The sequence below is a fragment of the Suricata suricatta genome, chromosome 1, assembly GCF_006229205.1.
Source record: "Suricata suricatta isolate VVHF042 chromosome 1, meerkat_22Aug2017_6uvM2_HiC, whole genome shotgun sequence".
NCBI classification, from domain to species: domain Eukaryota; kingdom Metazoa; phylum Chordata; class Mammalia; order Carnivora; family Herpestidae; genus Suricata; species Suricata suricatta.
Window position 1 is genome coordinate 140,801,712 of NC_043700.1, and position 15,694 is coordinate 140,817,405.

The window sequence follows — 15,694 nt, forward strand, 5'->3', positions numbered from 1 at the left end:
AACTAGAGGGTATTATGCTAAGTGAAGTAAGTCAGAGAGAAAAAGACAATTACCATATGGTTTCACTTATATGTGGAATCTAAGAAACAAAACAAATGAATAAACAAACAAAAAAGCCGAAAGACTCAAAAATACAGAGAACCGATGGTTGCTAGAAAAAAGAGGGGGAAGGGGAAGGCAAAATAGGTGAAAGGGAGTAGGAGATACAGGCTTTCAGTTATGGAATGAACGTCAGGAGGAAAAAAAGGTACAACATAGAGAATGTAGTCAAAGTTACTGTAGTGGCTCTGTATGATGACAAACGAAATCTACATCTGTGGTGAGCATAGCATAACAGGTAACTGTTGAATCACTATATTGTAACCTAACACTAATACAACATTGTGTCAACTTGGCTTCAATATAAAAATGAATAAAAAATTATTGTTAAAAAGTCCATACCACAAAAAAAATTTGTGAGGTGAGGAATGTGTTAACTAATCTTATGGAATAATCATTTCACAATATGTTGTACACTTTAAACCTGTACAATGTTATATCAGTATCTCAATAAGGTCAGAAAAAAATTTTTTAAATAAAGCATTATGTTAAATAGCCAACACAAAAGACAACATAAGGTATAATTTCATTTACATGAAATGCTCGGAATAGGCATTATATAAGACAGAAAGTAGATAAAATGTTGGCTAGGGCTGAGGGATGCAGAAAATGGAAAGCTTCATTACAGGATAAAGGTTTCCATTTGGGGTGAAAAAAGTGCTCTAAAATTGATGTTTTGTGCAGAGTGGTTGCACAATTTTGTGAATATACTATGCAACACTAACCTGTACACTTTAAATTTGGCAACTGTATATAGAATGTGAATTACATGTCAACAAAATTTCTATGAACAAAACAAAAAAGTCCCTTGAACCACCATATCCAAGAAATATATTGACCTGTATAATAACTTTAATTCTTGTGTTAAGAAGACTGCAGACACAGTTACCTCTTGCCTCTTATTACATAAGGCAGGTGATTTACACATGTAAGGTCATTGGCTTTTAGCTAGATAATAGAACTTATAATCATCAAACAGACATTAAGCACGTGTGTATACCAATGAAGTAATCTGCCTTTGGTTTTTTCCACTTGCCATCCAAATGCTCTGACTGTTCATATGATGTATTTACTTTGAATGTAAGCGTTATAATTTAACTTTTTGATTGATTTCTCCATGGATATTAGAACAAGTGAAGGTAGAAGGAAACAGGAATTTGAAAAGAAGCATTGCTTTCTTTCCACTATGATGTCTATGAAATGGATTTCAGTTCTGCTTCTGCTACATCTGAGTTGCTACTTTAGCTCTGGGAGCTGTGGAAAGGTGCTGGTGTGGCCCACAGAATATAGCCATTGGATCAATATAAAGACAATCCTGGATGAACTTGTCCAAAGAGGTCATGAAGTGACTGTTCTGACATCTTCAAGTTCCGTTCTTGTTGATCCAAGCAAACCATCTCCTATCAAGTATGAGATTTATCATGCGCATTTACCGAAGGGTGATTTTGAGACTTTCATCAGAAAAATAATCAAGAAATGGATTTACGATATACCAATAGATACATTTTGGGCATATTTTTCACAATTGCAAGAAGTCTTTTGGGAATATTCCCACTGCATTGAAAAGCTCTGTAAAGATGTAGTGTTGAACAAGAAACTCATGACAAAACTAAAAGAATCAAAGTTTGATGTCATCCTTGCAGATGCCATTGGACCCTGTGGTGAGCTGCTAGCTGAGCTATTTAAAGTACCTTTAGTGTACAGTCTCCGCTTCTCTCCAGGCTACACGTTTGAAAAGTATAGAGGGGGACTTCCTCTTCCTCCATCCTATGTACCTGTTATTATGTCAGAATTAAGTGATCAAATGACATTCATGGAGAGAGTCAAAAATATGTTATATGTTCTTTATTTTGACTTTTGGTTCCAAACATTGGATGAGAAGAGGTGGGATCAATTTTACAGTGAAGTACTAGGTAAGTCATATTTTTAACTGGTGGTATGATGTCTTAATTCTCCTAGTGCCTCAGAAGGTATGTTTGCATAAAGTCAGAGGAAGTTGTCTTTTATAAGTGAAAAGATGAAATAAAAATATAAAATGATCTCTCAATCCTCAATCTCACCAGTATTATGGAAAGACTTATACAACAGCGTCAGTTTGAACCTGTGGTCCAGTATTAGTACATTACACTCCAGGAAGTCAATAACCACAGACCAAGGCACTGAAGATTTCTTGAAGCAATGACATATCTATTATTTGTTTGCTTTTAAGTTTAATATTTTTTTTTTACTTTTTTGGGGTAAAGTGTTTAATCCTTCCTTTGTTTTTTAAATACAGGGTGAAAATATTAATTACGATATACTTTATTTTTTAGAACAATTTTAAGTCACAGCGTATTGAATTGAGATTTCCCATATAATCCCTGTCCCCGCACACACACATAAGTTCCCCTGTTATCAACATTTCCCACCAGAATGGTACATTCGTTACAACTGATGAACCTATATTGACACATTATTGTCATCACAAGTCCATAGTTTACAATAGAGTTCACTTTTGGTGTTGTACATTCTATGGGTTTTAACAAATTTATAATGACAGGTGTCCACCACTATTAGAGTAGTGCTTTAAAAGTCCTCTCTGCTGCACCTATTTTCTATATATCCATTTTATTATACTTTTTCCATCTTTAAAAAAATGCATTAGAAATGTCACTATCTTGATGTAAGCAGTCGTGTAGATTGAGGAGTTCCATATTTCTATCACAATTGCCTATGGACATTATTTCCATTTGTTTCTCCTCACTTTCCTCATTTAAAAATTAAAGTGTTTTGTCACATTATCTGAAAGATTCCTTCACAATTGGAAGATATGGTGGCTCTATTCCAGACTCAGAAACCTATAATATGAAGTTTCTAATGATTACACGTTCTTTCACAAGGACTTACAAATCATGTTTAAAGGCCTAAAATTTTGGTGAAGGGTAAACATACATACAACTACGTCACTCCATTAAAGACAAAATGAGCAAAGTTAACAGCTTATGTATGTATTTCTATACTTGATGAAAATATTCTGTTATTTGCAAATATTATTTAATACAGATATTATTAAGCTCCTAATATGAACCAACTGCAATGGTAAGCACAAGGAATCAAAATCTCAGTTTCCTTGGGAGAAATCTAGGGTCAAGAAATAACTTGCTAAATTATAGAAATTACCCAGGATTCTAGAGAAAGGTGTTTCCATTGGTTAACTGATTGGAGAGCTCAAATAGTTGTTTACATTTGCATCTGTTATTTTTGCAGCATTTCAGAGTAAACAAGTGCATGTTTCATTTGATACTGCTTAGGCTTAATAATTGTTTATGATTGTGAAGGTACTACTGTGATGTTAGAAATGAGCCTCTTCCACTTTGTCTTTTATATATAAATATGAAAACATATATGTGTAAGTACATATTTGCATCATTATACATGTTTGCAACATATATGTGTTGTGTGTGTGTGCATTATTAACCCACAGTTTTAAACTTTTTTGGCTAAATTATTCCAAAACCCTTTCAGAAAATTCCCTAGTATATTCACATTATATTACTCATATCTCCTCTATCTGTTACTTGGTGTGGGGTTTGTTGTTGAGTTTGGGTTTTTTTTTTTTTTTTTTTTTTTTTTGCTTATTTATTTAGTTACTTACCTACTTACTCTTTTTTTCTATTAATTTTTTTTAAATTCCAGTATAGTTAACAAATGGTGTTAGGTTCATTTCTAGTGAAAATACAGTGATTCAACAATTCCATACATCACTCAGTCCTCATCATGACAAGTGCACTCCTTAATTCCCATCATCTATTTTACCCACCCCCCTCATTCACCTCCTCTCTGATACTCAGAACTTTGTTCTCTACCGTTAAGAGTCTGTTTCTTGGTTTTCTCCCTCTCTCTTTTTGTCCTTCGTTGGTTGCATTTCTTAAATCCATACATAAGTGAAATCATATGGTATTGGTCTTTCCCTGACTTAATTTCACTTAACATAATACTCTCTAGCTCCATCCGTGTCATTGCAAATTGCAAGATCATTCTTTATCCATTCAAGTCTGTGAACACGTGGGCTGTTTCCACATTTGGCTATTCTAGATAATGTTCTATAAACATATGCATACATGTATCCCTTTGAATTAGTATTTTTGGGTAAATAGTGCAATTGCTAGATTTTAGGTAGTTCTATTTTTAAATTTTTGAGAAATCTCCACATTGGTCTGTGTTTTTTTATTTTAGCCATCCTGAAAGGTGTGAAGTGGTATCTCATTGTTGTTCTGACTTGTATCTCTCTGACGATAAGTAATGTCGGACACCTTTTCATGTCTGTTGGTCATCTGTATCTCTTCTTTGGAGAAATGTGTGTTTTTGTATTCTGTCCATTTTTTTATTGTATTATTTGGTTTTTGGATGTTGAGTTGTACAAATTATTTATATATTTTGGATAACTAATGCTTCCTTGTATGTCATTTGCAAATATCTTCTCTCATTCAGTAAGTTGCCTTTTAGTTTTCTTAATTGTTTCCTTCATTGTGCAGAAGGTTTATTTTATTTTGATATAGTCCCAATAGTTTATTTTTGCTTTGGTTTCCCTTGCCTCAGGAAAACATCTAGAGAAATGTACGTACCTAGAAAAATATTCCTACTGCTGATGTCCAACACATTACTGCCTTTGCTCTCCTCGAAAATTTTTATCTTCTTGGGTCTCACATTTAGATCTTTAATCTATTTTGAATTTATTTTTGTGTGTGGCATAAGGAAGCAGTCTAATTTTATATTTTGCATGTAACTATCCAGTTTTCCCAACATAATTTGTTGAGACTTTTTCCCATTGGATATTTTTTCCCTGTTTTGTCAAAGATTAATTGACTAAATAATTGTGGGTTCATTTCTGGATTTTCTGTGCTGTTCCATTGATCTATGTGTCAGTCTTTGTGTCAATACAATACTGTTTTGTTTACTACAGCCTTGTAGTATAACTTGAAGTCAGGAATTGTGATACCTCCAATTTTTTCTTTTTCAAAATTGCTTTGGTTATTTGGAGTCTTTTGTAGTTCCACACAATTATAGAATCGTTTGTTCCAGCTCTGGAAAAATGCTGATGGTGTTTTGATAGGGATTACATTAAATCTGTAGATTGCTTTAGGTAGTGTAGACAGTTTAACATTGTTCTTCCAATCCATCAGCATGGAATATCTTTCCATTTCTTTGTGTCTTTGTCATTTCTTTCATCAGTGTTTTTATAGTTTTCAGAGCACATATTGTTCACCTCTTTGGTTAAGTTTATTCCTAGGTACTTTATAATTTTTCGTGCAATTGCAAACAGGATTGTTTCTTAATTTCTCTTTCTTCTGCCTTATTATTAGGATATAGAAACCCAACAGATTTCTGTACAATCATTTTGTACCCTGTGACTTTAATGAATTCATTTCAGTTCTAGTAGCTTTTTGGTGGAGTCTTTAGGATTTTCTCTCTATGATATCATGTCATTTGCAAATATTGAAAATTATAACTACTTCTTTACCAATGTGGATGCCCTTTATTTTTTGTTGTTGTTGTCTGATTGCAGTAACTAGGACTTCTAGTACTGTGTTGAATAAAGTGGTGAGAGTGGATATCCTTATCTTGTTCCTGACCTTAGGAAAAAGCTCTCAGATTTTCCCCATTGAGTATGACGTTCACTGTCGGTTTTCCATAGAAAGCCTTTATTTTGTTGAGGTATGTTCCCTCTAAATCAACTTCGTTGAGGGTTTTTATCATGAATGGATGTTGTGCTTAGTCAAATGCTTTTTCTGCAAATATGAAAATGATTATATAGTTTTTATCCTTTCTCTTATTTTTTTAGAAGCCGGATAATTTTTTTATTTTAGAAAAATCTTTATATATTATGTCAAGATTTTAATGCAAAATAAAGTAAATATGGCAACATAAGGAAAAAAGTAATAGATTATTTTAATTGCATTGTATATTGAACAGAAATATAATATAAAGGAATTAATTTTTACAAAATCATTTACAAGTTTGTAGAACATTAAGGCTAGAAAAATGGAAATTGTAATTTTATTGTCCATTACTACAATAGATCAATATGTCAGTATAAATTATTCCCCTCTAAAAAATATCCTAATCTTATTGATGTTTCCTTTTTTCCCTTCAGGAAGACCCACTACATTTTCTGAGTTAATGAGAAAAGCTGAAATATGGCTCATTCGAACCTACTGGGATTTTGACTTTCCTCACCCAGTCCTGCCACATTTCAAATTTGTTGGAGGCCTCCACTGCAAACCTGCCAAACCCCTGCCTAGGGTAACAAGTTCCTATTTCTTTTATTTCCTCTGAGGCACTTCACCAGTATTCTACCTTAAGAAGATCATTATTCAACAATATGTTGGGGTTCCCCAACAATATCTGCAGGAAAATTTACTGTTTACTTGCCATCACTCCAACATTTGCACAGTTCCTCACCTGAGATCCCAAAGTTTGACATCTTAGAGCATGAAAAGTTTTGCTTAGTCAATTAGGGCATGTGCTTTTCTTTTCACCAAGGCTAGGGAAAAAATCTCAGTAAAGATCTGTGGTTCTCAACATTACAGCTGACTGAAAAGTTGGGCACAGAAAAATCTATGCTATGTATACAATAAGAATCATAAATTCAGCATATTTAATAAAGACCATAGTATAAAATTGCCAAAGAATACTGTTAGCATATAGGATGATATCATTTACTAAAGAAAGCAAAAATGTAATATGTTTTAAGTTGCTATCATCTCTTTAAGACAGAATTGAAAAACAAGCACTCCATACTGAATTATTCAGTGAGCTCTTCAACATCTTGCTTGTCTGCCTTCTGATTGGCAACAAGTTGAAACTAAGATCTTATCTGATGGTTAACCCAACATTGATTTTAACTGCAAAATGTTTAGGTGTATATGATAAATTTCACAAGGTCTAAAGCCTGAGGTAAAATCAGTAAAAGTTCTATTCAGTCCAACATAAGTGTCCATCAACAGATAAATTCACAATGGAATGAATATTAGTCAGAAAAATATAAGAAAATCCTAACACATACTCCAACATGGGAAAGCTTGAGGATGTTACACAAAGTGAGAGCAGGCAATCAAAAAAAGACAAATACTGTATGATTCCATTGATATGAGTATTCAGAACAGTCAAATTCATAGAAATACAATATAAAATGATTGCTGCTAAAAATGGTGAAGGAGGGACTTTGGAATTATTATATAATGGGTATAGAGTTCCAGTTTTACAAGTTAAAAAAGTTCTGGTAAGTGGTTTCCCAATAATGTACATAAAGATAATATTTAATTGCATATTCAGGAATAATTAAAATGGCAAATTTTATGTGTATTTTACCACAATTTAAAGATAAAACAGGCATTACTCTAATAATTCCTGATAATATTTAGTATTTCTCTTTAGCTGTTTGTAGTTCTTTCAGTGGTGCTTACTATGCTGTTCCTTTTTTGTGATGGGGCAAATTCTTTCTTCACAGGAAATGGAAGAGTTTGTCCAGAGCTCTGGAGAAAATGGTATTGTGGTGTTTACTCTAGGGTCAATGGTCAGTAACATATCAGAGGAAAGAGCCAACATGATTGCATCAGCCCTTGCCCAGATTCCACAAAAGGTTAGATAAAGTAACTTAATTGTATACAACTACTTAATGAGTCAAACTCTGTAAAGGATGTGATTACCGTTTTCTTCATGACATGGAAACCATTTTGATAGCCTCAATTTTTCTCAGATATGAGTTCATACTAAAATATATATGGCATAGGCAAAAGTAGTACAGAAGGTGTTTTGATTGATAATAACTTTGGCATTAACATTGAGATCAAACATTGGGGCACCTGGGTTGCTCAGTGGGTTGAGCGTCCGGCTTCGGCTCAGGTCATGATCTCACGGTTGGTGGGTTCAAGCCCCGCGTCAAGCTCTGTGCTGGCAGTTAGCTCAGAGCCTGGAGCCTGCTTCAGATTCTATGTCTCCCTCTCTCTCTGACCCTCCCCTGCACACACGGTCCCTCTCAAATAAATAAAAAACATTAAAATAAAAAACTAAACATTGAAATCAAATATAGATGATGGAAAGAAAGAAAGAAAGAAAGAAAGAAAGAAAGAAGAAAGAAAGAAAGAAAGAAAGAAAGAAAGAAAGAAAGAAAGAAAGAAAGAAAGAAAGAAAGAAAGAGAAAGAAAAATTAAAAAGAGAAAGAAAGAGAGAAAAAAAAAGAAAGAAAGAAAGAAGGTACAGTGTAATGTTTGGTATGATAATGTATTGTGGGCAGGTACAGAAATCACCAATTCTGTCTTGTCATTTGCTCTTTTTCCTTTCTGGATTTCTGAGGTCACTGAATACCTCATAGATGTTCTCAGAAACAAGTTAAATTTAAACAGCTATGTTAAACAGGAGTTGATAAACATCTGAAAAGCATCATGCAGTTTAAGCTTGCCAGATAATCTAGGTTTCTTTTTCTTCCCCTAATTTTGCAGTAGGACTATTCAGTGTGTTGTTCAGAGAAAGGATGGCCAGGCCTCACCAAGCTATGTCTAGGCGTTCATGCAGCCAAGATGAATTACCCAGAGAGAAAAACTGACATACCTGCTGGAGTGGGCTATTAAGAGTGATAAAAAAAAAAATCTATGAAAAGGGGGAAGATGGGCCCACCTGTCAAGGTGACCCCATGCTTTAAAGTACATGGTTCTGAAAGGACTCTAACCTAAGGATAATAACTCCTCCTGACTGAGAGCAGAGAAGGAAATACATTAAGGAGGCAAGCCTAACATGGGAAAGTTTCAGATGTCTCTTTCTACATAAACTATAATAGCAAATTACTTTTCAATATATAGAACACATTTGGGAGTTTTTGGGTATTTGTGAAGTACTTTTTAGTGTACCGATAGTTTCTCTTTATGCTAATTTTTTGCTTAATATCCAAAGTTATTTTAATATTCACATAGCAAATATATGCCAACTTATATAAATTATAATCCAGTTTAAGAGGGTTGCTGGGGAATTATAAAATCAGAATCTATTTTGGTACTGGGAATGGAAATTGCTTGGGTATGGATCACATAGTAACCAATGCTGTCAGTACTCTGTAATGTATCACTGAAGTGCTAATAATAATTAGCTAAACAAAATTTAGCATCATCACAGTTTGGGATTTTTTTCAACAGCTACACTGTTATTTATTAAGTGCCAACAGGCTCCTCTTTCTCCATTCTAAAAAACTTCCAAACCAAGAAATAGTAATAATAGTCTGAATTCATGTAAGAAATTACCTTTCTTTTTGGAAGTAGTACTTAACAATTAATAATCTAAAAGAAAATAAATGTACCAAGGAGAAACTATTTCTATTAATAAATTATTATTAAGCAGACTTATTTATTTCTCACAAGTAGCAGATTGCATAGTTAGCTTTTTCATATATCAAAAGATGTAAACCTCTAATAAAATAACTTATGGAACAAGTAGATACAAGTGAACTCCCTTCTGTAACACTTAAAAAGAAATAAATAGATTAATATTACATTGGAAACTGAAAGTATAATAGGTAAAACAAAACAAATGTGTATATCTTAGTAATTTCCTTTTTGTCTGCACTAGAATTATAACTGCCTAAAAATGTCTTAAATATTTGAATTTATCAGTGATAATCTCATTTGTCAAATCTCTGTGCAAAATATTATTACATTCATACTTCAATATAAAAATAAGTAACAAAATGTGGGTATTCTTATTATACCAATGTTTTAGTTCTCTCATTTTTAATATCTTTTGTCCTTATCGCTTATCAATCAAAGGTGTTTAACTAGATTATCTCTTAATTTCATTAAAACAGTAATGCGTTATAACTTTAACGTTCAACCCATGAAATAAGGTATTTCCTTCAACAGGTTCTGTGGAGATATGAAGGCAAGAAACCAGACACCTTAGGGCCAAATACTCGGCTGTATAATTGGATCCCCCAGAATGACCTTCTTGGTAAGAATCTGGAAACCACTCAATTGAAAGTAACTCTAAGCAAAATGATAATGGTTCACCAAGAAGCAAATTTATTGAGCATTTATTATTGAAAAACTCAAAAATAAAACTTAATTTCCTTACATTTATTTTGCAGTCCTAGGGTGAAAAAAAATATGATACAACAGTTGGCATGTTATTATACACAGTCACATTCCTTATGGCCAGAATCAAAGTGTCTTTATTTCAAGTATAATTACTTCTCACAGATCATTTTTTAATTACTACCAAATCATCACTGGGTCTCCTAATTCTCCCATCTTATTCCAATCCTTTCTCCTTCTGCATAAATATTTAGTACCACTGAAAAATAAAAGCCTCTCTTTCATTACCAGTGACTCTTCATGTTCTCTAGGAAAATACTTATAATCTTTTTTGAAGTAACAACACATTTCATGATAAGGTGCAGTCTTCTTCCCCTGATTTGAGGCACCACTGTCATATTTGCTGCTGCCTTGACACCTACATGTTAAACTTGGTGATTTTACTGTTTCTTTAAGAGAATATGTTCTAACATGCTACCTCCTTTACTTTTTTTCTGCACATGCTGTTCTTTATACAGAATATTCTCTTTCAATTTGTCTATCCAACAATCCTGTATTCATTTTTCAAATCACAAGCACCAGACCAATTTTCATTTACCTCTCCAGCAGATTTATGTACTTCTTGCTTTAGGATCTGAAAGATATTTTAATGCCATTTCATATGCATAATAATATGTGTCTTATGTTGCCCAAATCTCATTTTATTTCTAATACTTACACCCAGTAATGTACTGTGATTCATCCAATTGCCCAGGTCATCCAAAAACCAAAGCCTTTATAACTCATGGTGGAACCAACGGCATCTATGAGGCGATCTATCATGGGATCCCCATGGTGGGCATTCCTTTGTTTGCGGATCAACCTGATAACATTGCTCACATTAAGGCCAGGGGAGCAGCGGTCAGATTGAACTTCCACACAATGTCTAGTACAGACTTGCTCACTGCGTTGAGGACAATCATTAATGACCCTTCGTGAGTATTACCATTTTTTTAAAAGATTCTATTTATAGATAGGTTTTTTGTCGACAACGAGTATGAGTTTCATCCTATATTTAAGAGGCTAATTTTGAAATTCTAACATGATTTAATTGATCTTAAACCTATTTATTTTCAACCTGACACTTATTTCAATGTTGCATTTTAGCCCCATTAATTTAATGAGTAACCAACTAGTGTAACAATTTTCTACATGAATAAATGCAAACGTTATACAGGTAACTGTAAGAAGAATACATTTTTTAAAAATATGATAGAACCCATAGAATGAAGGAATGAAGAACTTGAAGTTAAGTAAATTATTTCAATTCAGGACCAAAAATTTCCAAAACTATAAATCTTTTTGTTCAAAAACTGATTATTTTAATATATTTTAAAATATGTAATTTATGTAGCACATAATTTAAAGTATAAAAATCAAATGTAGTGTGTTATAGAATTATGGAACCATCACCATAATCTAAGTGTGGGACATTTTCATTAGTCCAGCAAAAAATCACATATGCCTTAGAAGTCACTCACCATTCCCCCAGCTTTATGTAACATTTAATCTACTTTCTGTTCCTATAAATTACTGTATTATAAATATTTCAGGCAAATGGAATCACACACCATATGGCCCTTTGCATGTGGCTTCCTCCACTTAGCATGTTTTTGAGTTTCATTCATGTGGCAGTTTTGTATTGCTAAATAATATTCTAAGGTATGGATATGCTACATCTATGTATCCATTAACTAGTTCATAAACATTTTGGTTATTTCCACATTTAGGTATTATAAATATCAGTACACATGTGAAAAAAAGTTTTCCTTTCTTTTGGGTAGACATCAAGGGGTAGAAGTGCTGGGTCATATGTTAAGTCTATGAGAAACTGCCAAATTGATGTCCAAATAAATTGCACCATTTTACATTTCCACCAGCTGCATATGGGAGACCCAAGATCTCCACATCATTGCCAATACTTGCTATCATCTTTTTTATTAGAGCCATCCTACTGGTTGTGAAGTGTTCTCTCCTTGTGGTCTTGATTTGTACTTCCTTTAGAGACAAAGTTACTAAACATCTTTTCATATACTTCTCACCACTTACATATCCTCTTTAGAGAAATGTCTATTCCAATTCTTGACAATTTTAAAATTTGATTGTCTCATTAAAGAATTCCTTATGTGTTATAGAGGATGAATGGTTTGTTAATATTTTCTCCCATTGTAGTTGGATTGATTTTTCATTTTCTTGACTGTGTCCTCTGAACCATCAAAGTTTTTAAGTATAATAAGATAAATATTAAAATGCTCTATATTTTAGAGAAAAATAATGTGACAGAGTTTGTAGTGCCTATCACAGCAACCATGAATTCAGCATTTACTACCACTACAAGCATTATTATTACATTAAGAAGGTATCATTTAAAGAAATACTAAAAATGTATTATTGAGAAGAAAATGGTGAAACAATTAAATAATAAAAATACTTTAAAACAAGTAAGAAATATAAGGCAGGTTGAACATATAAAGAGGAAACAGAGAATAATATAGGAGATGAAAGCATAAATATTCCAGTAATTACATTAAATCTAAACAGACTAAATCATTCAAGACAAAGATTATCAGGATGCATTTTAAAAACTATATACTGTTTATAATACATGTTCAAATAGAAATGTACAAGAAGATTGTAAGTAGGAAGGTAGGAAATCATCTGTTTTTGCAGTGACCACAGAAAGATGTTGTACCTACACTAGTACCAAACACAGTAGTCCAGAATGACAACTGAACCTAAAGGTTAAGTACTCCATAATGATAATAGATCATTCCTTCAAAACAATACAAATTACCAGTTGGTGACACCTACTAATAAGACATCAAAATACAGCAAAAGGAGACAAAAGAACAAACAAATCTATAAAATCTTTGGTCATAACATTGAGTTTATAAACATCTTTCTCAATAAGATAGAAAAAGATGACAAAATAATGAATACCAAAACATTTTGAAGAACAATTTAAAAATGCAACCTGTCTGACACACACACACACACACACACACACACACACATACATACATATACATATATATATACATATGACAGATATATATATCATTATATGTAAAACAACAAATAATGCATATTTTTCAAGAAATGGAATAGATATTGGAGTGCCTGGGTGACTCAGTCGATTCAGCATCCGACTTCAGCTCAGGTCATGATCTCCTAGTTCATGAGTTTGAGTCACACATCAGTCTCTGTGCTGACCACAGAGCCTAGAGCCTGCTCAGGATCTGGGTCTCCCTCTCTCTCTGTCTCTCCCTAGCTCACACTCTGTCTCTCTCAAAAATAAATAAACATTAAAAAAAGAATAAGAAGAATGGAATAGATACTGGAATTAACCATATGCTGGGCCATACATAAACCAAGATCAAGTTGAAAAGATATAAATCATCAAAAGTATATTGTCCAGCCTTAATGGAATTCACTTAGAAATCATCAAAAAGAAAGTTAACTAAAATATCTCTAAATTTTGGAAGTTAAGCAATATGCTTCTACATAATTCTGTCAATAAATAAATCATGATCATAAATATACCATCTTCACAGTAATTCCACTTCTACATGCATATGAACATAACTGTGCAAACATGTAAATAAAAATAAATACACAAGATTTTTATGACAGTATCAGAAATATTGGCCAGAAAAATTAATACAGATGTCCAGTGACCATTAAATAAGCAGATAATCTGTGGCATTGCCATACAATGGAGTACTATATATATCTCAACAGGATTAACCGACATCTGTTACACACACAACAAAAAAACAAAAGGAAATGAAGACTATTTTATTATTTCAATATATAACACTACTTTATTATTCTAATATATAATTAATAAAATTATATATAAATTATATATATGTTAGGACAGTAGTTAATTCGGGGAAGGGAATAGTGACTAAAATGGTCAGGGAAGACGGCATGCTTCTCGGTAGCTCATGATACCCTAAACCAGTACCTTAGTAGGAGGTACATTATTACCTACACTTCACAATAATTTTCTAGCTAAGTTTGAATTTATGAGCTAGTCACTTAGATGATGTGCATCTTTCTTATGTAATATACTTAAATGTTTATTATGGAAAATATAACATGTTTTCAAAGTCTAGGTTTCAAATAGCAAAATAAATACACACACACACACACACACACACACACACACACACAACAGAACAAATGTCAACAGGTGCTATAATCATGTGGCCAGGAAAAGCGTCTCTGAGATGGGACACAAAGCTGGGAGATCCATCAAGAGATTAAAGCAGCCTTGGGGTGTTGCAGGGAAGAGCATCCAGCAGAGAGACAGAGAGAACAGAAAGTGCAAGGGTGCTGAGGTGAGAACATGTTTGGCAACTCCAGTCAACAGCTGGCAGGCAAGTGTGACTACAGCGGAGTCTGCATGGGACAAGGTGACAGGAGATTGACAGAAGCTTGTTCCTGTTAAGATCCAATAGTGAAAATTCCATATTTGGATTTTATTCTAGATGGGATGAGAAGCCAGATGGAAATTTGGAGCAGGGGAGTGTCATGATCTGATGTCTTTTTCAAAAATCAGACTGGCTACATGATGGAAAAGAGAGAGTAGAGAGTAGAAGGATGGAAGCCCAGGGACTGGCGAGGTGGCATCTCACCCTGACACATTCCCTTGACTACTTCATGAGGATCATTCTAGAAGTTCACTTCCACCAGCTCAGCTCTAGCTCTTACCATGGCTCATATCATTTTCTCTGTTCAAAAAAATTAAACTCTCCCAACTTAACCTCCAGTTTCACATTTTAAAATATTTGTCAATTGGAAAATTCCACTTTAAAAGCCAAATCTCCTATGAGGACCCAAATAAAAAACACACGACTTCTGTAATTCTATGACATTTACTTTGAATCATTCAATGACACTTCTCAAAAACCTTTCATGGAAAGGATATGATTAGGCAATTTAACTTCCTTTCGATGGTGATATCTTTATGTTTCTCCTTTAGCTATAAAGAGAATGCGATGAGGTTGTCAAGAATTCACCACGATCAGCCTACAAAGCCCCTGGATCGAGCAGTCTTCTGGATAGAGTTTGTCATGCGCCACAAAGGCGCCAAACACCTGCGGCCAGCCTCCCATGACCTCACCTGGGTCCAGTACCACTCTTTAGATGTGATTGCGTTCCTGTTGGCCTGTGTGGCCACTGCGATATTGGTCACCACAAAATGCTGTCTGTTTTGTTGCCAGAAGTTTGCAAAAATGGGAAAGAAGGAGAAAAAGGAGTAGTTGCATCTGAGGCCTCAAGCTGGTGCCTCATACATGAGATTCCTCCAGTTTGTTCTAGAAAGAAGCTGTTATGTATGGTTTCCTTCCGCCTGTGAGAAAATGACTTTTCACAACTTAGCTTCTCAGATCAAAATTTGCTTTCAAGGGATACACTTCCTATTTAAGAATTAGAAATATGTCATGCCAACAGAAAAACTGACAACAAAATAAAATAAATGTAAAACTGTA

The 15,694-nt window shown here is 33.6% G+C and overlaps 1 protein-coding gene across 1 annotated transcript; it reads left to right on the forward strand.

Moving 5' to 3' along the window:
• Nucleotides 1-1,277: 1,277 nt before the first annotated feature.
• Nucleotides 1,278-15,694, forward strand: LOC115284844 (UDP-glucuronosyltransferase 2B31). The gene is made up of 6 exons (XM_029931339.1): nt 1,278-2,012; nt 6,233-6,381; nt 7,589-7,720; nt 9,987-10,074; nt 10,912-11,131; nt 15,187-15,694. Exons 1-6 carry the CDS (start codon nt 1,286-1,288, stop codon nt 15,464-15,466), a joined length of 1,596 nt encoding a protein of 531 aa, XP_029787199.1. The 5' UTR covers nt 1,278-1,285; the 3' UTR covers nt 15,467-15,694.

Bases quoted from the DNA above. Each gene is read 5' to 3' on its own strand.
- LOC115284844 (XM_029931339.1), top strand. From the start codon at position 1,286: ATGATGTCTATGAAATGGATTTCAGTTCTGCTTCTGCTACATCTGAGT. The intron at 7,721-9,986 runs GTTAGATAAAGT...TTCCTTCAACAG, and splicing joins TTGCCCAGATTCCACAAAAG to GTTCTGTGGAGATATGAAGG. The intron at 10,075-10,911 runs GTAAGAATCTGG...CCAATTGCCCAG, and splicing joins CCCCCAGAATGACCTTCTTG to GTCATCCAAAAACCAAAGCC.